The 23,436-nt window shown below is 41.9% G+C and overlaps 1 protein-coding gene across 1 annotated transcript in view; it reads left to right on the top strand.

Annotated features, from left to right (window-relative positions):
• IGSF11 (immunoglobulin superfamily member 11) overlaps nt 1-22,276 on the top strand; it is a gene marked incomplete at its 3' end in the record, with an annotated part of 115,813 nt that extends 93,537 nt beyond the window's left edge. The window contains exons 2-7 of the mRNA XM_080918678.1: nt 5,989-6,152; nt 7,638-7,845; nt 9,978-10,133; nt 19,231-19,353; nt 20,104-20,254; nt 21,844-22,276. Of these exons, the coding sequence (XP_080774804.1) occupies nt 5,989-6,152; nt 7,638-7,845; nt 9,978-10,133; nt 19,231-19,353; nt 20,104-20,254; nt 21,844-22,276 (1,235 nt within the window). The remainder of the gene's footprint in view (nt 1-5,988; nt 6,153-7,637; nt 7,846-9,977; nt 10,134-19,230; nt 19,354-20,103; nt 20,255-21,843) is intronic.
• Nucleotides 22,277-23,436: the final 1,160 nt, after the last annotated feature.

Here is a 23,436-nt window from a genome sequence, read left to right as displayed (position 1 = left end):
GGCCAGGTCTACTTTGGTATATAAACCATGCACCTAAGTCCCTTGTCCCACCGTCTTAAACCAAACAAATACATGGGAATTTTCTTCAGCCACAAAGAAGAATGAAACCCTGACAATGACAGGAAAATGGATGGAATCAGAAACCTGTATGTTAAATGAAATAAGGTAGACTCAAACAAATACTGCATACTGTCTCCTACTTGAAGTTAAAATGGTACATACAGCTGAATCTGTCGGTATGAGTACGCATGTATGCTTGTATATGTGTCTGAGTGTGCAGATCATATAGTTCCACCACGAAGGTGATTATGAGATTAATAAAGTAAGGGAATACATAGGCCATGACAGTCTAGAACAGAGAGGAAGAAGTCTATAGTAGGTCAAGGTACACAGGAAAGGAAGGTGGGGGTGGGGGGTTAGTGAGAACCAAGTATTGTGCCACCTGTGTGAACATGCCATAAGAAAACACAACACTCTGTGTACCAACCTAAAAAGGAATTTTAAAATGTTTTAGAAAGAAAGGAGCGTGGCATAGGAGGGATGACTTTGGTCAGACTTGAGATACTGTAGGTGTATCAAGCAGGTGTGTCTACATGATGAACCTAGTAAGACTTGCAGTTGAGAGAGACTTTTGGAAGCCACTGATATAACTGAGAATCCAATTCAAGATGGTTCCCCAGGGAAGGTGTGGCGTTCAGGAAGTCCTTTGGGGATCACAAATACTTGAAGTCCTGCTGCAGGGAGGGAGACTGCAGGAAGACCAGGAAAGGCTCCAGAAAGGGGTGGGGTGGGGCCTCAGTTTTCTCCCTGAAGCGGAGGGGATTTCAGAGCAAGCCTGCTCACCTCTGGTAGTAGACCTTGAGGGCACAAGAGACATCACAAAGACGGTGCAGCCCTAAGGTCTCTGGGAAGCTGGAGGAGTTACTTTTAGAAGTGGCAGGGTAGAAATAGATCAAAGCCTCAGGGAGAGAGTAGTCAGTAGAGAGCCTGAATAGATGGTTCTTCAACAAGAGTCCTGTGTAGATCCTGTGAGGTGGGGGAAGGCCTTGCAGGGAGGGAGGGACTGTAATAGTATAACCAGAAAGTGTTTCAGTGCAGCAAAGGAGGTACAGTGTCTGGAGGCCTTGAAGCTCCAAGGGAGTACAGTCTGCAATGGTTACTAAGGGGACCAAAGGGATGAGACTCAAAGTTCACCTGGTGGGAGGTGGGGGAGGCCCTAGATAAATTTCTCTAACAGGAGAGGGGTTGGTGGAGCGGGCAGAACTGAGGTGTAGGTTTACTGTGAGGAAACTGGAGGTTTGCATCTTATGGTTTTATGTGAAAGTCCATTATACCTTTATATTTTGTGGTGGCTTGATGCAAAGATAATAAACATTTGAGATACCTTAGTGTGCGTTTTCTATAGAGAAAAGTGCCTGGTTTGAATCCAGAGTGTGCATTTTCTAACCTTACGGTTATGTGTGTCTTAACTAGTTTTTATTTCTTCTCTGGGCCTCTATTTTCCCTTTCTGGGGGGATACATTTTATTAGAATAAACAGCTCCCATCAAGGGAATGGGAAGGGCCTCAGAGGGGGAAGTTCTCTCTTGAGTGTATAGAACTGAGTGCATCTGTATAGCATCCACTGTACGCTTGGGTGTTTGGTGTGTTACACTGCTTAGCCAACAAGGAGAGTCATGGCGGTAGCCAGCATCTCCGTGGTACCCATCCTGGTCCATGCGAGAGGATGCCTTTGTGCAGATGAAGCACTAAGCTGCAGGCATTGTGTGACTGGTGCTCCACTGCTGATGAGAACGAAGCAAGAGCCAGATTTTTAGTCAGACCTGTACGGCTTCACCTGTTCCTTGGCAAACTCTGGAAGCCCGCCGTCTTGACTGTTTCTTTTTAGCTCTGCCAAAATGTGAGATTGGAGAATCAGATCATGTGAAAATGTAAACAGTACGTGCTTGCAGAGGCTTTCTCTGGCTAGCCCTCTTCCCTCCCCCATCCTGCCCTAGCTCTGCCCTCTCCTGCCCCATTCCTGTCCCCTGTCCCACACCTTCTCTACTCCTGCCTCATCACTGCCCCACTCCTGCTCCTCTACCCCACCCCACCCCACCCCTGCCCTACTCCTGCCCTCCCCTCCCCCATCCCTCCCCCATTCCTGCCCCATCCCTGCCTTCTGTACTTCATATTTGGGCAGTTTCCTCCCTTTTTAACTTTCAGTGATAACTTTTTTCGTTTGTGTTAAAGTGAGTTGAGCTTGCAGTCGGCATATTTGAGGACGGACGATGAACATTACCTTGCACAGGAAGCAGGGTGTGTGCTTTCTCCCCTGCACTGGTACAGTCTGAGGAATGCAGTGGCAGACCTTCTGTGACTACTGCTTTTTGTTTTTGTGAGCAAGGGTCTCTCCCAGGGTGTCCCGATTCCACAGTCGTCCTGCTTTGGGGACTCTGGAGTTATTGGACTTTGTTATCAGGCTCAGTCTTCTCTTTGCCCCCTCTGTCCCCTCTCCCTTTCTGTCCAGGCAGAGTGTCACCTCAGTTCACATTGGCCTCAGCCTTGAACTCCTCCTACCCGGAGAGCTGTGCAGCACTCTGCCCACACTCAGCCCTGGATCCTGTCAGTCTGTGGTGACATTAATGAATCGGGTCATTGTCACATGCATGCTTCTCACAACCTTTCTGTTAGCACCTTCAGCTTGTCCCAAACCCATCTTTTCTCTTGTCTAACTGCTGGGATGCATGTGATGGTCAACTGAAGGACTTCCCGTGCTCCTACCTGGCCCAGTGTCTTACTTTACATCCAGTCACCGGTGGGGTGGCTTATTTCATGGAAATGTAACCCCGAGACCATAGGCAGACTGGGAAGAACATGCAGGGCTGTGGAGGGAGGGTGTTACCCATGCTTTAGAAATCCGGTTGGAATAATAACAGGGTCTCATTGTGTTGCTCTTTGGGGGATATTAAGATGACACCATTGCCAAATAAAACAGGATACTTCTGTGAATTTAATATAGTCTCCATGGTTCAGAAGAACGTCTTGAGGGTCTCTGCGACCTGCGACCTGCTAAATCTGCTTTTGTTTTCACCCTGTTCCAACATGCAAGGGCGTGGGGCTGGCTTTCTTGGGTAAAGAACCTTTGTTTTGATTTCTGGAAAGTCGGTTCTGAATGGTCCCTGCTTTTGTGTTTCCATTCTACAAATTCACTCCTTCAAATCCAACATGCATTGATTTCTACTAAATGTATACAGAGTTGTACAACCATGACAACAATCTATGAAATCGAAGAATGACTCCTAAATTTGCCTACACTATCTCTCGCTCATCCCCTTCAGGCCCACACAGCCTGCAGGCTGCTTCAGGTCTCTTTAGAGTTGCCATTTATGTGTTTTCTGTACATACGGAATGATACGCTGAACAGTATGTTAGTTTTCATTTTCTGGGTGTATTTGGTGCCTGTGTTTCTGAACTACATTCCACTGCACACAGAGCTGCTCCTTCTTTATATATTCACTAGATTTTGGATACCTCTTTTATTCATGTTGGGTGGCATAATATGAAAAATATTGCTCTCAGTATTTATAGACATGTATTAGTAAAATATATATTTCTATTTTCTTGGGTTAGGGTTCTAAGATATGGCATTAAGTTATCATGCATTTATATTATACATATAATAGTGATAACTATATTGTATGATTATTATATATAGTTATAACTTTAATGTATGACTATTTTCTAAGGTGCCTGTTTTATTTTTATATTCTTACTAGCAATACACGAACCTCCCTTTTCTCTAAGTCCTAATGAGCACTTGTATGGCTTGATGGTAGCCATTGCACTGGTGTTGTACACTGGTGTTGTGGTTTAAATGTCATCATAGTCAGAGTGCTAGTGCTGTTGAGAGACACCATCACAGTTGAACTCTAATGAAAGAAAGCATTTAATTGGGGGCATGTTTACAATTTTAGGCAGCCAGTCCATTATCATCATGTCCAGGAGTATGGTGGCATGCTTGGTGCTAAAATAGCAGCAGATATGATAGTAAAGAAGAGGGGGGAACAGAGGAGCCTGGGCCTGGCATGGGCTTTTACAACCTCAAAGAAAACACACTTCCTCTAGCAAGGCCACACCTATTCAAACAAGGCCACACCTCATGATCCCTCCCAAATAATACCACTCCTTGGTGGCTAAGAATTCAAATATATGAATCTCTGGGGCTATTCTTATAGAAACTACCACAGATAATTTATATACATTTAAAATTTGACTATATTTTAAATTGAATTTTAAAGGTTTTTATATATGTTGCATATAAACCCTTTATAAAATCTGACTTATATTTCTCTCATGCTATATTTTGAACTTTATATTTTCTTAAATTGTTAGTAGCAAAAAGATTTTTTAATATTTTTAGATTTAATTATTATAAACCATATGTGTGCGTGTGTGCGTGCGTGCGTGCGTGTGTGTGTGTGTGTGTGTGTGTGTATGTGTGTGTGTGTGTATTTATATAAACATGTGGACAGATACCAGAAGAGAACAGAAGGGGGTGTTGGGTGTTGGATGCTGGGTACTGAGGTTAGAGGCTATCATGGCCAATTTCTACACATATGGGTACTGAGAACACAATCCCGGTATTTAAAGGAGCAGTATGTGAGCTTTGACCACTGAGTTTCCCCAACCCCAAGCGTTGTACATTTAATGAGCTATCTTTACTGCTTTGTTCTCCTTTATGATTCAGAGCATTAGTGGTACTTCTAGGAGCTCTCTAATTAGACCAAAGTAACTTTAAATTTTCTTCTGCACTTCTGTGTAGAGATATGTGTTCAAATTCTGTCTTGGTCCCTTTGATTGATATATTGTCGTCACATTATCCCGGCACCATTTGGTGGGGAGAAGAAAACTTGTTGTTCGTTCCTTTTGCTTGTGCCTTGTTGAGACATGTCTGGCCACGAATGGCAGGTGTCCCCAGTCCTGTGCTTTTTGTTTATGTCACGTCTCATACTAATTCTAAACTGCCTTGGTTGTTACAGCTCTGTAGAACCTTTGAACTAAGATAAGGTGAGCATCATTTGAAAAGTTTGTGTGTTTTTATGCCGATGAGTGTGTTGCCTACATGTATGAGCACTGCATATCTTCGCACTTATTTGATCTGCCTACATCTTTCATTGATATTTCATATGTGGTTTTGAGCATGCATGTATTTGCAGCATGTGTGTTCAGTGCCTGCAGAGACTGGAAGAGAGTGTTGAGCCTGTTGGAACTGGAGTTAGCAGAGGTTATGAGACACCATGTGGGAGCTTGGAATCAATCCTGGGTCTTCTGCAAGAGCGGCCAGTGCTTTTAACTGCTGAGCCATATCCCCAGTCATTAATCACATTTCAAAACTATGTTCGTTTTTTTTTTATTATTCTTGTGATTCTTTCCTCCATCTACTAAAAAGGCTGGTGGTATTTTGATTGTACATGTTCTGAATTTTATCAACTTGGAGAGAATTGATTGACCTTTTATTAACATCGGCTCTACCGGCTCATGAGCACCATATACCTTTCCATTCATTTGCTTTCATTACTCTTTTGTTCATATTTTATATGTGGTTTTGAGCATAAAGATGTGCACATAATGTTCTTAGATTCTTAGATAAGCACTAAGTTTTGTGGTATGCTACTATAATGATGCCCTAAGAATTCAGTTTATATCATGTCTTTTGTCAGGATCTATCAACTTCTGATTAAGCTCTGACATAGAATATTGAATTTGTCCAAATACTGGGTTATTGCCTAATGAAAGAGAATATATGGTTCCCAACATTTTAAATTTACTGTCCAAGATGGGAAAGGACTAGCCATTTTTCTTCCTTTGTCTCAGAGACTAGTTGCTCTCTGGTTAGGTGTCCTGCTGTGTGTTCAGAGATGCAGGTCAGCTATAATGTGATACTGTGATGCTCGCAGAGCTGCTAGGACAGGACAAGCATGGGACCAAATTGTTCCTTCCTCTGCAGGTGTTGCAGTGTCCCTGGAAGTGTCCGAGAGCCCAGGCAGTGTCCAGGTGGCCCGTGGTCAGACAGCAGTGCTGCCTTGCGCCTTTTCCACCAGTGCAGCTCTCCTGAACCTCAATGTCATTTGGATGGTCATTCCCCTCTCCAATGCAAACCAGCCCGAGCAGGTACTTCTGTTATGCCTCTAAAACTATGGATCCCTGCAGAAGAGCCAGGGAGGGAAGCATCAGGTGGATGTGTTTGATTTTTAGTGTAAGGTGACAGAGTCATCATTCCCTCCCCCACTGTGTTATTAACTAAATATTCTGATAAGGCCATCCTCCTCTTACAAGGACATCTTCATCATCTCTCTCACTAGCAGATGCTAAAGAGATTCTTCTGAGGGCTTTGCATAGGACCTTCAAGTGTGAAAAAGAAAACACTGCTGAGAGGCAAGTACTAAGATAGAGAAAGTGAGTTCTAGTCTTTCCGTAAGAGATTGGCATTAAGTTAGGTGGCTTAGAATGTTCTCTCTAAAGAAAGTGATGATAATAAGAAACCTTAGGCAGCCAGGAAGAGGGTATCTTCTACACTGGGCAAGGCTTGAGCATAGGACCTCAAAGCCCACCCCCACAGTGATTCACTTTCTCTAACTAAGCCACACCTCCTAATAGTATTACTTCCCATGGGCCAAGCATATTCAAATCACCACAGTAGGTTTACCGCCAACTCAGACTCTCATACAAATGAGAGTACACCACCTAGAAGGACACACATGAAAATGGGAGCTGCCCCCAGAAATCTGCATCATTCATACAAAATAAATTAATAACCTCAGATACCTACTATAAAATTAATGAATTGCAGTAAGCATCACAGTTTTATTTTCAAAGATGACATTCATTTTTTGAAGCTCTTCTGATTCTATTTTAATATTTACCATATTTAGTGAAGTAAATTTTCTGGTACAAAATTCAATACAAACTTCTTTAAAACTTATTAATTTTTAATCTATTATTTAAAAATTGCATACACGGATACAGTGTATGTCTCCAAACCATGGAACTTTTGCAGTAGACTAAACTTTTGAGCTTTTCTGTTGAATAGCACCATTTTAAGCTTCAGTGATGGGGGTTAAAAATATATTTTAAAGGAACCAAGAAACTAAGGTTCCTACACAGGCACAGGAAGACCCTCATTTTTAGCCCACAGGGAAGGCTTTCTGCTATATTATATGCTGAGTCTTCTCCCAGGAATAGTTAAGTCTGATAAATAGCAATTGGCAAACGTGGTGATAGTAGGTCTGCAAAGCTCCCTCCCTTTGATGGCAGTGCTATTCAGCTGGTGAGTGATCTGTCATTCCGTGGCCTAATCAGTATGAGAGGAGCAATGCTTTTTGAAATTTCATCATTAACATTTTCACCAGCAGAAATATTTATGTGTTAATAGTCTAGTAGCATTAAAGATATTTTCTGATAAAGTAAGGAAGGGGAAAAAAGATGTTTAACTTTGTTTGTGGGAATTTAGAGTCCTAGGATGCCCACAAATGCCCAAGAAGTTGTTGAGAAATTAAATTTTCCATTCTTTCTTATGGGTATATTTGGTTCTGTCCACTAGGTTATGTGCCAAGGAGGGGCTACCATGGTTTATTAATATATTGTTTCCTTTTACAGGTCATTCTCTATCAGGGTGGACAAATGTTTGATGGCGCCCTCCGGTTCCATGGGAGGGTAGGATTTACAGGCACCATGCCTGCCACCAATGTCTCCATCTTCATCAATAACACACAGCTGTCAGATACCGGCACCTACCAGTGCTTGGTGAATAACCTTCCGGACAGAGGGGGCAGAAATATTGGGGTTACTGGCCTCACCGTGTTAGGTGAGTGGCAGGCAAGTCCCACTGCTTTGTGCTCTATTTATAGATCAACTCTAAGGCATGTTCACCCCATTCTGTGCTCCCTCCTCGGGTCTTAGTTCTTCCCTCTTTGCTTTCTCATGCCCAGTGCTCTCCAGCTTCTCCAGACTTGCTGCACAGTATTCCCATTATTACCTCTCCACTCTTCAATTTACCATCTAATGCTATTTTCTGAAAGTAGATTAAGAGTGGAATAAAAAGCATTTTGTTGGGGTACAGCTCAGTTGTGAGTAAGTTTGTTGTGAGCAAAAAGTGGAGCTGTCAGCATGTGTGAGGATGACGTTACTACTGAGCACATCTGTGACAGGAAGTGGGGTCACCACAGGTCTCCTTGCACCTATGGCTCTGACGTAATTTTAACTTTACTCTTGTGTACTCTGAAGGACATCCTTGTTTCTCTAGTAAAACAGACTATCACCTTCGAATGAGACCACATCTCTCTGGGGCCTCGTCCTTTAAGACAACAAATGAGCAAAGTTTAGATTACAATTTGGATCTTGCTTCACACCCTTTCTGTGGTAGAATGCGGGTGGGCTCTGCAGCACTGAATTATGTCCATGGCACCTGTTTGGTGTCTTGGGTCTCTCAGATGGATTCCTTGTAGAAGTGGCTGCCAAAAAGATGCTTGTGGTAGAAGGGGAGGATTCAGTGCATCTGGTCAAAGGAGGAAGTACTTAGAGAGGAAGTACTTCTTCCTGCTCAGGTCCCAGCATCCTCCATAGTCCCGTCTAGCTCCCACCATGCCCTCTTTCCCGTCTTCCCACTGAATTATTTGAGGATATTGATGTTGGGAGTTTCTAATGGTTTTCCTCTTAGGGGAGACTATTCTTTAATCCTGGGTGCCCTGTTGTTCTCCCAGACCTCAAACAGTCCAGAAAGCTGAGGACCAGGTTGCAGACTATCTTCCGAAAATAGGATTATTTGTATTGAAGCTGTATAGAGTTCTGCATACTCTGAGTACATTATAGAGTTTATAAGGGGTGTTCATATCTGATAGTTGAGCAACATTATCTTTCTACATTATCCAAGCTTTAAACGAGCGTGTGGGAGGTGGGCAACCCCTTTTTATTTTATAATTAGTGTCACCTCAGAATAATCAATTTAGGTTTTGCTTCCCAGTAGTGTAGTGATATTGTTGAATGGAACCAGTCCAGGAGGCTGGCTTACCCCATCTCAATAAGCAGATCCTTATTCAGATGTTTCCATCCCTCCCCCTTCTTTTGTGTCATTGGGCCTGAAGTACTCTAGGCCAGCCTTCTGCCAGCCAGCTTCCTTCCCAGACCCCTGTACCCTTTGGTTTCTTAACTCTCCTCCCCCACTGGCTCACTGCCTGGTTGCTTGGCATATCTCTAACTCAGCCTGCACTGCTGGATCGTATGTTTCTTAAGGAGCGAACTCATTTATTGAGAAGGCTGTAGGATTAAGAACATCGTCATGTGCACTTAAACTCCAGTCCTGTCTGCCTTGGCAACATAGAGCTCCCTGCCCCGGTTCTGTGTATGTGCTCTTTCCTCATGTGCTTTGGTGATTTTCCTATTCTTGTTGCTTATGTCCTTGTCAGTCTTAAGTGAGTAGAAAGTGTTTAGAATTTTGAAATATATCCTACCTTATTGTTGGCTTTCTCTAACTTGAGCCTCCCGAAGAGCTGCTGCCCCGTAATGCTGAGTTCCCTGTAAAGTGGGCCCATCTGCTCTTTATAAGATATTAGAACATCTCACTAAGTGGGTTTTGTTAGAAGACAGTTGGTGGGGTAGATTTCTGCCTGTGAAATGGTGTTGACTGTGTCTTTTTAGCCATTGTATTTAAAGGTGGTGTGTTAACCTGAAGGCTCTTAAGAATCATTCTCTAAAGGAGGTGTCCAAACCAGGATAACCTAAAACTTAACCAAAAGCCATGGCTCCGTTTGTAGATTTGCTCCCTGTGGATGGCACTCTTGTCATTCCCTGGGTGTTGTGCTTGGCGGTGCCCTGGCTTCTGCCATGAGGCAGTTTCCCAGGTGATGTGCAGTCCTTGCCTGCTGATCCCCAGGGATGAACATTCCTGTCTCGCTGGCTTGCAGTTAAAGTGAACTTGTGTTACCATTCTTCCCATGACAGTCCCCCCTTCTGCTCCACACTGCCAAATCCAAGGATCCCAGGACATCGGCAGTGACGTCATCCTTCTGTGCAGCTCGGAAGAGGGCATCCCTCGGCCCACTTACCTTTGGGAGAAGTTAGATAATTCGCTCAAGCTGCCTCCAACAGCTACTCAGGGTACGTACGGTGCCATGGGACCTGTTTGATTAGTACTTGACGGTTTATAATTGCAGAGAATTCAACCTTAAGGTAAATATGACGTGTTCTTTCTCTTGCATATGTTACTTTAAGGAAATGTATGTAGTGACATGAAAATCTTATTTCCTAAGTGGAACTTTAAGATAGCATGCCGAGAACTGTGAGTTAATGCTAGTCCTTGACACCTCTGCAACCCAACTTTCTGCCCATTTTCATGTAAGAGAGATCTGCATAGACTTAAGAAGATTAGTTCTGTTTCTCCCTCAAGTCTGCTTAGTGGAAGAAAAGGAACAGGAAAGGGGCCCATGACCTAAGATCACAGCAGATAGGTAAAGATGTGGAGTCATGTGTTCTGGGTAAGCAGTTCCATCCATACCATGGATGTCATGGTAAAGAAAGTGTCTTTAAAATTCTCAGATGTTACAACGTAAGGTGAGCTGAAGTTATAGGCCTGTGTAAATAAGCTCTTGTGTTTTACACATGTGCATCTTTTTAGTGCTGTGTCCTATTTGATGTCGATTGTTTTCCTCAAGTGATTCTTGGGGTAGATTGACAACTCTTTATTGGAAGCTAACCCTTAATGGAAGGGCCCCAAATGGCCTTAGCCCCAGATGGCCTTAGCTGAGCTTCAGCTCTGATGCTGATGTTCTGTACCTGCCACAGGGGAAAGGGAAGCTCTGGGTTGCTGGGTCACATTAGATGTCGTTAAGAAGCAGGGCTACAAACCTCTAAAATGCCCACAAGTAAACTGCCATCGAATACAGAAGAATACTAATGGGCTGTCCTGTTGCCATGGCCCCCAATTTATTATCTTTGAAACCTTGCTTTCAGCCTAATAGTGTTTAGGTCACTTTTGAAGTGACTGCTGCAGTCCCATGGTCCCCCGCTGTCTGTTCATTGCTAAATGCTTCAGCTACACTGTGGGATAAATCTCTTTCTTGTGGACTGACTTGTTAATCTCACTATTGCAAGTGGCATGCTTAAAATAGCTCGCGTTGAAATGCTTGAAAACTATTTGAAGTCCAGCTTTGCCAGCAACTGTGTTTACAGGCAGTTTACCTCTCCAGACCCACGTTAACCTTTCTGTGAGATGAAAGGGCTGACAGTGTCTTCTAGAACCGCTGAGGTGCCGTGGAAGTTCTGTGGCTTAAACCCATATCATTTTGGGGGAGCACTGGATGAAGAGTGAGGTTGTAGGGACCATCCGACGTTGATACGGACGTGAGCTGATAGTTACATACAGCAAAGGCTTCCTGTGTCTCCCTGGCTTTGATAATTCTATATTTGCAATTTGAGGACTCTTGGTGAACTTACAAGCCAGTGTTGAAAGTGATGGCCTTTTGTAATTCAGTCTTTGGATGAATTATCAGAATTATTTCACATAAGCTCATTTGTTCTGATTAAATGGGCCATGTTTTTTCTTCAGGTTCACCTCTTGATATTTACGTTACCAAAGTAAATCTCAGTACACATTCCCAAAACAACTTAAATCACGTTTTTCTAGACAGTTTGCATTGCTGGTTATATTATAAAATCCCAGCAGCTGAGGAGTCACTACAGTTCTTCAGCCAGTGTACAGTGTGTTTCAGTGTGTGAAAAACAACAGGGCAGGGCAAAATGGACTAGCCGAGGAGGGCGAACTTCGACTGTGAATAAGGTGATGAAGCTTTGTGTGAGCATCACTGAGTGGAGGGCAGACTAACACAAGTTAAAAGATGCAGGAATGGACCACATGAACCTGGAGAGGCTAAACGCTGAATTCCTTGATGCATTTTCTGAGGAAATAATATTTGGTATAGGGCGAAGGTGTCCTACAAGTCTGGCCAATAAAAGAACAATATTTTGAAATTAGTGGTGTCTCATATGTAAGGCTTGAAAGAACTCCCTTTAGCAAATCTGACTTAACATAAACACATAATCCATAGCCTGGAATCTCTGACTTCCTGCTATAAGGATAAGAAGACACTGGGAGAACATTGCCTTTGGTTCAATGATGGCTAATGATGGCTAATGATGGCTAATGTACTTGAAGAAAGGCTACAACAGCAGCAACATTGATCGATGCCTACCTTGTAAGCAAAATGTTGGTGAATAACTGACTCTTCTAATCATTTGATAATATAACCCCATAACTCAGTTAAGAATTTTTTGTTTTTGTTTTTGTTTTTGCTTTATTTTGTTTTAAGGGCACTGGGAGGCTTGGCTTGTAATGCAGAGTGCTTACCTGGGTCCCATCCCCCAGGACTACATGAAGCCAGGTATAATGGCCCAGACCCATAATCCCAGACCTCAGTGGGTAAAGGCAGAAGGCCAGGAGGTCAAGATCATCTGGGCTAAATAAGAAGCTCTAGGCCAGCCTGTATCAGACAGTATCATCTAAAGCAACTGGACATGCAGATGCTTCAATCCTACATAGAAGGAGAAACAAAATAATCACAGGAGGTAGAGGGACCTTGGGTTCGGGGAGAGAATGGAGAAGGAAAAAAGGGGGAACAGGGCAGGTATTAGAAGGGAGAGGAGAGAAGTACAGAGAGTCGGGAAATCAAATAAAAATACGTAGCAGTGAGGATGAGGAATTGGGGATAGCTACTGGAGGGTCACAGATGCCAGGGAAGCAAGAGGCTCCCAGGACCAAATGGGGATAACTTTAGCCAAAATACTTAACAAAAGGGATATAGAACCTGTAGAGACCACCTTCAGTAGATAGGCACAGCCCCCAAGTGACAGCCGCAATTTTGAGGGATGAGGCCACCCACCCATCTCAAAATTGTTAACCCAGAAATGTACCTGTCTGACGGAAAGACAGGGATAAAATATGGAACAGGGATTGAATAAAAGGCCATCCAGAGACTGGTCTATTCCATCTGCAGACACCAAACCCAGACTCTATTGCTGATGCCAAGAAATATTTGCTGACAGGGGCCTGGGATGGCTGTCCCCTGCGAGGTTCTACCAGCACCTGACCAATACAAATGCAGATACAGCCAACCATTGGACTGAGCCCAGGGACCCCAATGGAAGAGTTAGGGGAAGGAGTGAAGGAGCTGAAGGGGATTGCAGCACCATAGGAAGAACAGTATCAACTAATGGAACCACCCAGAGCTCCTAGAGACTAAACCACCTACCAAAGAGTACACATGGAGGGACCCATGACTCCAGATACTTGTGTAGCAGAGCATGGCCTTATCTGACATCAGTGGGAGGGGAGGCCCTTGGTCCTGTGGAGGCTTGATGCCCCAGCTGAAAGAAATGGGGAGAGCAGCACCCTCATAGAGGCAAAGAGGAGGGGGAGAGGGAAAATGGAAGGTGGGTTGTGGATGAGTAACCAACTGTGAAGGGATGATATTATTTGAAATATTAGTGAATAAAATGATTTTAAAAAAGAAGAAAAAAATACCCATTATAAGGTAGACACTGCTAACACTGTGCATAGTGCTTAACTACCACCAACCTGTTACTTGTATTTTAATGTGTTTGTTCTTTTGGTTTTGTGCCAATATCTTTTCATAACCTGGTCCTTTTAATGAAAGAATACATCATGGCCATTTTCCATATCATAAAAGTTTATTTTATAAAATTCTTTTTGGGATTACATCGTGGCTTTCAATCTCCTATTACGAGATGTCTAAGCTGCTTTGAAATTGTGACTTTATTTTTGGCTCACTATATTTTAAGGGACAGCTTTGTAATTTCTGTTAAACCGTAAAAGGTTTTCTTAAAAACACATCTTTGTGTTGTTCTGGCATGCCCAGCTTTTTGACTTTTGTAGCATGATCTTTCCAAAGTTCTTATAGGAAAAATTTTTTATAATGTTTTAAGGAAAGTAATTATATGATTTTGCATTGTACCCCTCCCCACAGGTCCCTCTCTCCCTCTACCTCCTATGATTATTTTGTTTCCTTCTATGTAGGATTGAAGAACCCTTCTTAAGCTCCATATGATTTGTGGGTTGTGTCATAGGTATTCTGGGCTTTTGGGCTAATGTCCTCTTATCAATGAGCACATTTCCATGTGTATTCTTGTGTGTCTGGGTTACCTCACTCAGGATGATTACATGCTTCAAGCTGAATATCCTGCCAGACTTTTAAATCCAGTGTAAGACATTTTGAAATTATAGATACATAATTATATTTGTTGGGCATTGTAATTTCTAGTACACATTTTAGCAAGAGCAGTCCACATCTTTCTGTGCATAGAAACCTTTACTGCGCATCAATACTCACGAGCTCTTCTAAGTCTTCATTGACTCAACTGTCCTGCAGTAGCTCTAGCAGAGATGCTTTAGATAAATACGTCTAATATAAGCCAGAAAAATCACATGAATAGCACATTAAACACTGAGAAAGGTGCATCTCATGTTGCATAGGGTGATCGATTTAATTGATCTCAGGAGGGACACCTATTCTCTATGCCATTCAGCCTCTTGGTAGTTGACAGCGTTGGTAAACATGGTGGCCCTTCTCAGTGGCTCAGTATAACTTAAATTCAGTTAAGAAAAATCTATGGGGTACAGCTAGGACTTGCATCTGTTGTGTCTGATGACTTTAGAGGGAGAAAATCCCTCACAAATCTAAAACCTAGAGAACCTTAAAGTACCCCCTTTAAAAAAAATAGGGTAGGACAATTATTTTCTGATATTTTCTTTGGGAAATGAAGCATAATTATACTTACTAGTGGTTATCAATTTCCAAAGCTAAATTGTACATCTTTTCTTATATTTATCTAAGAACAACTTGGTTGGCCCCATTCATTCATAACTGAACATGGGGAGAGGTGTAATGGTCCCTTCAGCTTTCTTGAGACCTTTGTGCAGAGCTATACTGGAAATCACAGAGCTGGGACAGGGGACAATCTTAGTCACTGTACTCTAATGCTATTATATTACAAGAGAGAAATCCAAGTGGACAAAATCAGAAATGAAAAGAGAGTCATCGGCAACATCCACCAAATTCAGAAATCATAACTTGTAGTCCACCAACTTAGAAAACCTTTTTTTTTTTTTTTTTTTTTTTTTTACAAAAGTGGGTAATTTTTTCAATACATACCACAACCAAAGTTTAACCATAATTATACAATTTAAACAGACCTATAACCCCCAATGAAATAGAAGCAGTCATTAAAAATATCTCTACCCAAAAAGCCCAGGACCAGATGATTTTAGTGCAGAATTCTATATGACTTTCAAAAAAAAGTCAATACTAAATCTTCACAAATTATTACATAAGATAGAAACAGATCATTGTAAGGTTCATTTTACAAGGCCAAAGTCCTGATATCAAAACCACATGAAGACTCAAGAAAAAGAAAATTACAAACTTTTGTGGAACAAACTTTTCCTGGAGAGACAAAATACACACTAACCTACCCCAAGTAGGGGTCCCACAGCAGAAAAAAGGATATTACTGAAGTCCAACTTGATGAACCAATTGGTTTCCTGGGGTTACTTACAGGAATATGGGTGAGGGGTTACTTACAGGAACACAAATTATTCAAAAGACAGTAAACAGGTCCCAGGCAGCTCAATAGGCTGGGCAGTGACCCTTAGAGGTACCTCAGTTGGTCCAAACCTCTTCCAGGCAGCTTAACTTGTTTTTAATTCTTCTGGGCAGTTGGTCCAGGCTCCTTCCCTTTAAGAGAGACTCTGAATTTGTTACGTTTCAGGGTCTTCCTAAAGCTGTTTCAAGTTGTTTGTCTTCCTGCTCAAAGAGGTTCCCTGAAAGGAAGGAACCTGTTTTATCTTGGAGGAAACTGTTAGACTACATAGACCAATTTCCTATATGAACATAGATGTAAAAATTCTCAGTAGAATACTTGTAAACTGAATCCGAGAATACATCAAAGAGATCATCCACCGTGATCAAGTAGGTTTCATCCCAGAGACACAGGAATTGTTCAATACATGTAAATTGATAAATGTGATCAATCATATAAACAAACTGAAAGCCAGAAACCACAGGATCATTTCATTACATGCAGAGAAGTCCTCTGACAAAATCCAGCATCCTTACATGATAAAAATCCTGGAGACATTAAGGATACAAGGGACAAACCTCAGCATAATAAAGGCAGTTTACAGAAAGCTCCTTGCCAACAACAACTTAAATGGACAGAAACTCAAAGCAATTCTACTAAAATCCAGAACAAGACAAGGTTGTCCTCTCTATATATATTATTTTTATACTTAATCTGTTTTCAATAAAGGAAGCACAACTATTACCTCACCTAGTCTGACTTTCATGGAAGAAAAGTTTTCATGCTCTGTAGAACAAAGCGGTGGGTTTTTACCCCCCTTGCTGTATGGCACATAATTCTTAGTAGAGACAACTTGGTTTAAAACAAACAAACAAACATACAAACAAACAAACAAAAAGCACCACTGGGCTAGAGAGATGGCTCAGTGATTAAGAGCACTGACTGCTCTTCAGAGGTCCTGAGTTCAAATCCCAGCAACCACATGGTGGCTCACAACCATCTGTAATGAGATCTGATGCCCTCTTCTGGTATGTCTGAAGAAAGCTACAGTGTACTTATAATACATACATACATACATACATACATACATACATACATACATACATACATACATACATACATACATACCTAAGTTCGAAAACAAAAAACAAAACAAAACAAAAAAAACAAGCACCATGTATTCATCATGACAACTTCTTAAAAAAAAAAAATATGCTAGAGGTTGTAACTTAAGGCATCACAGACAGAGTGTGAAAGCTTCATGGAATACTTGAGCCTGGATATTTTCTCTGACACTCAAGTATTCAGTGATGTGTAGCCAGAAAAGCAAGCAAGATGTACACTGTGGAAGTGTCAGTAATCAGGGTGAGCAGCCAGGTCATAAATGGGAAGCTTTGAAGACTGGCGAAAGCTTGAAGCAGGTGATGGGGTGGAGATGGAATGGGGAAGGTTAGCATTCAAGATGAATGCACATAAAATCATCAGCATCTTAACTCAGCCAACAGCAAAACAAAAATGATATGTAATTTATTTATTTCTGTCTGCCAAACAAAGTCCAAGCCTCCTGAGTGGCATACAGAACATCACATAGCATTCACATTTTCTCTTTAAGAGTGGCCATTACAGTATTAAGCATTGATAATTTTGTTAATTTTAATTAAGATTGTATTTTATGTGTCTGCACACATGCCTGTGGTTCTGTGCACTTGAGTGCAGCTGCTCCACAAAGCCACAATATGGAGCTGGGTGTCCTGGAACTGGAGTTAAGGCAGTTGTGAGCAGGGGTATTGGAAACCTGCTCAGGTCCTCTGCAAGAGTGCTATATCTTCAGCCCCTCATTATTATTATATAATATATTATATATTATTATAGATTTATGTTTGACATTTATTCTGTGTTAATCTTCCCTTTGGTTTGAAGTTTATTATCAGGTGTCTGTTTCAAGGCGAGATTATATTTGAATGTAATTTTACTACACATTGGTTTAAACAACATTTAAACCATGTATTATCATTATCTTTTTTTTTTTTTTACTCTAGATCAGTGGTTCTTTTTATTTATTTATTTATTTTAAACTTTATTTTAAAAAACAAAGATAAAAGAAAAAAATTTCAAACATTTTTGCATAAATGTATACAAATATAATTGTGTCAGTGCTTGGCTTTTTTTTTTTTTTTCTTTCTTTTTTTTAAGGTTTGATACTCTGCATTAAGGTCTTACTAGTTACAATGAGCAAACAGTACATGTAAAACAGGATGTAACCTGGAATTAGTCAACATTTTCTTGGTGTATAAGGATTGAGCATGACTTTTTTGTTTTGTTTTGTTTTCTTTTTTTTATCATTATCTTTTTAAACAGAAAATCTCATACATATTAAGAAATGATTCAGTTATTGTGATCATTCATTCTTTAAGATGTATAAGTTATGAAAATATTTATGATATTTGGCACTCTTATTACTCTTGTAAAATCTGAAATATTGACATCTACTCAGAATTTAAGATACTAGAGGTTTTTCTGCATTTCTTAACCAAGTTTCCTTAGGATTAAAACTTATATATATATATATATTATAAATCAATCTCCTCAAGAAATTCTATGTAGATGTATCACCATACAGTATTGTGGTCACGTTAATGTGCAGTGCCTCATTCTGTTCTCACTGATTCAAGAATGTTTCTAGTTCCTGGTTCACAGTTACAGAAGAGGAACTGAAGCACACACTCTTAAGCAAATAGCACCCTCAGGTCCACATAGCTAGTAGGAAGCTGAGCAAACTTCAGCCCAAGCCATCTGACTCCCAAGCTGCTTCTCTCACTGATGCACTCTTTGACAAGGCCAAACACAGGCTTTGGAACTGAGAACACACAGAATTGGGAGAAATCAGCTATATTTGTTTCTCTGATTATGTTTCCCAGACTTCACACCCCTTTATGGAAGAAGGAAGACAAAAGGGACCCGGACCTTCATCTTCCATTTCAGGAAATTGTCCCTGCACTGCTCCTAAAGGATGAAGGGACACAATGGACACAATGCGGCCACTAATGTAGGACTATTCCTGCAAGGCACAGGGTACCTTCAGTAGATGACTCAAGGATGCTTTGTATACCTGATGGGAATTCTGTGAAATAGTGATGTGTCTAAGGCTTCTCCTCAGGCTCTCCCCACTTCCAATAGTGTAATACTTAGAATCAGAGCACATATCTGATTCCTTTTCTACTGTGTATAAAGCGAACCATGTGGATTCTAACCTGATCTTCATGTTACTGCATTTCTCTAGAAATACAACGTGGTGCTTCTCGAGAACTAGCTACAATCTCCCTAGGCAGGGAACGCTACTAACATCAGGCTATGATTAGCCAGGCTGAAGCTCGAGTTTCAAGACTGTCCTTATTTAGCACAAACCTTAATATCTCTGTCTTTAATCTGCCATCACGATTTCCTTTAGCATTTGTGAGCCAACAGTTTTCCTTCCTACCCAAAAAGAAGGAAAAGGAAGGAAATTAGCAGCTCTCCAGCATGTAGTATGCGGTATCCTTGTGCTGATCTCTGTTTCCCTTCTTCATTCCATCAAGCTGTCACTTGATTGTTGTCTTTGTGACAGACCAGGTCCAGGGAACAGTCACCATCCGGAATATCAGCGCTCTCTCTTCCGGTCTGTACCAGTGTGTGGCTTCTAATGCCATCGGGACCAGCACTTGCCTCCTGGACCTCCAGGTTATCTCACGTAAGTACATAGGATTAGAAGCTCAACTCAAGGTGAGGTGTCTAAGCTCTTTTGTTAACTCATAGGAAGCTGGAGACTACATAATTGTTTTGAGATTGTGTGGAGAGTAAACAAATTCTTTTAATTGTTGCTGAAAATATTTTATAAAATTCTTACGACTTAAGCCTTCTTGCTTACGCTGATTATTTTGACAAAGTGACTTCTCAGGATAATCGGAACCAAATGAATCTTTGTGTCATGATGCTATGGACAGGACATAAATCTGCACATGACATAAATCTGCACTCATGGTGGAGCCCCCGTGATACTCTCCTGCTTCCCCCTCTAATTCCCTGTGTCTTTTGGCTGTTGCATTATAAACAAGCAATGTAGAGTGCTTCCTTTTTGGTGGGGGTTCTAGATTATTTTGATTCTCTGTGTATAAGGGAATCATGTGTGGCCACAAAGAATGTGAGTTCCAAGGCTCTCTTGGGGTTCTAAGATAAGTTGAGTTGGTACTGCCTCTTACCAAGATCCAGCTGCTGCTCTTCTGAGACCTTATGGGTTTGGGGAGGGGTTGACAGTTTACTCATTCAGCAGTTGCTGAAAGCCTCCTGGGGATGCCAGAGGTTAATGAAGGTCCAACTTCAAGTGCACGGGACACGCTCATTGGTTGGTTTAATACAGTTTAAACAGGCGTATTGTGCAGTAGAGTTGCATGGCATGCGTCATTCTTCTTTTATTTAGATCTACCTTAAATATGTTTTCCAGCCCAGCCCCGGAGCGTTGGAGTAATAGCTGGAGCTGTTGGCACCGGTGCTGTTCTTATCGTCATCTGCCTTGCACTAATTTCAGGGGCATTCTTTTACTGGAGAAGCAAAAATAAGGAGGATGAGGAGGAAGAAATTCCTAATGAAATCAGGTTAGTCTATTGATTCCTGATATCACAGAGTCAGGGCACGCTTCTATTTCTTTTAGAGTGAAGGCTTCTTTGCCAGTCTTATAGCTCTTCCTGTCAAGTTACTGAAGATGTCCAAATGCCATTTGCTTGTTCTGTGTATCACTGTTTCCTTATGGTCAGACTCATTTTTTAGTTGCAGAGATCCTTCATGAATCTAAGTAGATAAAGAGCCCCCCCCCCCCCGTGCCTCCACATCTGCAGGGTAGATAGTGACTGTCATACCACAACAGTTAGCCCACAAAACATGTGTTTTAGGTTGGCCATTGGAATAGATGGGAACATGCAGGAGCAAAGGGGATTACCTCACAGACATACCAGTTTCTCTACCTACGTACGCACCATACCATGACTTGGTAGGAGGGGACTGTTCGCCATCTTCAACACTAATAATATGCACTAGGTATCCCACTTTGTGGATTAATACATTTGGGTGATACTTCTGGAGGAGCTGGGTCTAGGGGTCAGTGTCTGTTGATGGCTTCCTGAGAGAACCTCAAGCCAGCACATAGCATCGCATAGTGAGAGACAAGAGTATGAATATGTCAGTCTGATCTCTCTTTTCTTACCAAGCAGATAGGATTCAGTAATGCTACCTACTCTGATAAGCTCATCTAGTCCTAAACACCAGCCAGGGCTCCTGCCTCTCAGTGCCATAGCTGACTACATTTCATCCTCGAAATACCCCTCAATGAAGAGCAATTTTCAACTCTTAATCCTTCATTGGATATTCCAAGACATGAAAACCATAGCAGGCAGTTGATAAAAGCATACTAAGGTGTTAAGGAAAAATAGCTCATGGGGTTTGAGGGTCTAGACTGTCTCAGACCTGGCCACATCACATCCTGTTGAGATGCTTTAATCACTTGAGTCTTCTCTGCATGACTTACCCAGCCTCTCAGGATTGCCCCCTTGCTTCTCTGCTCTTCCTCTCAGCTGTCTGCTCTCTCTGTTCCACCCATCAGCCTCTTATCATCACACCACAGTAGTTGTTCTTAAAGCTCTACTTGAGTCTAGACACCATGAAGATCTATATCTACATCTCTATCATCTATCTACCTACCTACCTACCTTATCTATCTATCTATCTATCTATCTATCTATCTATCTATCTATCTATCTATCTATCATCTATCTATCTATCATCTATCTATCTATCTATCTATCTATCTATCTATCTATCTATCTATCTATCTATCTACCCATCCATCCATCCGTCCGTCCATCCGTCAAGGTCTAGTCACCATGTGTATGTGTGTATACATATATATTTGTGTGTGTATGTCTCTCTCTCTCCTCTCTCTCTCTCTCTCTCTCTCTCTCTCTCTCTCTCTCTCTCTCTCTCTCTCTCTGTGTGTGTGTGTGTGTGTGTGTGTGTGTGTATAGATACCATGAATGACTTTTTAAATTTCCCTACATGCTTAGCTTGCCTTCCTTGGTGTTTTATGACAACTAATTCAGTAGATTTACTTGTGAATCGTCTTCTATTTGTTAAAAGAGATGTTTAAATAAATGTGTGAATAACATTCATTGATAACTTTGTTTCATTTCAGAGAGGATGATCTTCCACCTAAATGCTCTTCTGCCAAAGCATTCCACACGGAGATATCCTCCTCAGAAAATAACACGCTGACCTCCTCCAATACCTACAACAGTCGATACTGGAGCAACAATCCAAAACCCCATAGAAACACAGAGTCATTCAACCACCTCAGTGACTTACGCCAGTCTTTCTCTGGTGATGCCGTTATCCCATCAATCTATGCAAATGGGAACCATCTGGTTTTGGGTCCCCATAAGACTCTGGTAGTTACAGCCAACAGAGGGTCATCACCCCAGGTCATGCCCAGGAACAATGGTTCAGTCAGCAGGAAGCCTTGGCCTCAACACACACATTCCTACACTGTAAGCCAAATGACCCTAGAGCGCATTGGTGCCGTACCAGTCATGGTGCCTGCCCAGAGTCGGGCGGGGTCCCTGGTATAGGATGACTGAGGACACTGTGCTCAAAAGAGAATAAATGGACTTCCTTCAGGCAAGGGGGAGAGTGGGATGGGTGAGTGCTGGAAAGATAAACTTTTGTTATGATTCCATTAGTAAAAAGCACAAAGAAGAAGGCTGGGACGCTGTTCTCTGGCCACTGTAGTGCGTGAAGTGACCTGGGGTTATTCCATCCTGAAGGCTCAAGAAGACTGTTTCCCCACCACAGTTGTCCTGAGATTCAGTTTTAAAACAAAATCTACTGCATCTCAAAAGATGTGCCAAGCCAAGGAGAATGCGAGAAACGGAGCAGCACTCACCACCCGAGTTATTCTTGACTAACTTGGTAATTTTCGGGACCCTTAAAGTGCCAGGTGGAATTTACATAAGGAAATTATTTTTTTAAAAATAGGTGCCCCTAGGGGAAAGAAAACAGAAGCAAGCTCGTGGTATGGTCTGCCTCCACTCCCTTTGATGGTACTAGTGACATTCCATCTGGGCTGACTTTATCATAGAGGCAAATTGTTCAGAACACCGGCTAGAGATGGGGAAAAATAAGGAAACTTCTCATGAACACCCTAAACACATACACATACACTTATTTACCTCCTCCTGAACCATGAACTTCGTATTGGGGATTTTGCTATATTGACAGATTCTTGGTCTGTTAAACTCTGGGATCTCTTACAGGCCTATGGCAATTCCTGTTCATGATTTCCTGAAAAAAGTATTTTTTTAAAAAGAAAACTATTTTTTTTTAAATACTGGAGAGTCAGAGGACTAGGAAAGCAAGAACGTAATGCCTTGGCCAGTGATTGTATTCAGTGACTCAGCAGAGGGCCCACCACACAAGAGCTTTAGTAGATTGAGTGGGCTGTGCTGTAACCAGTTGGAGCCAGGTGGGAGGGGCTGTTGCGTGTCCAGCAGGCCCCAAAGAAGCGAGGTTGTGTATGGCAACCTTGCAGTCACACAGGCCACCGTTAATGAGGACAGTGCCTGATGCCTTTTGTACCGAGGAAGATAATTGCCTCTTGTTCGACAAGTAGAGTTTAGTAGGTTATTTCAGAAAGGACAGGAGTTGTTTTGGTTTTGTTTCTTTCAAACAATTTTTTGTTTTTTGCAAAAGAATAATGAGGGTTAGACAAATGGGGGAGCTTCCCACGTGC

The sequence above is a fragment of the Micromys minutus genome, assembly GCF_963924665.1.
Source record: "Micromys minutus genome assembly, chromosome: 7".
Lineage (NCBI taxonomy): Eukaryota > Metazoa > Chordata > Mammalia > Rodentia > Muridae > Micromys > Micromys minutus.
This window is presented reverse-complemented; position numbering and strand designations above follow the sequence as displayed.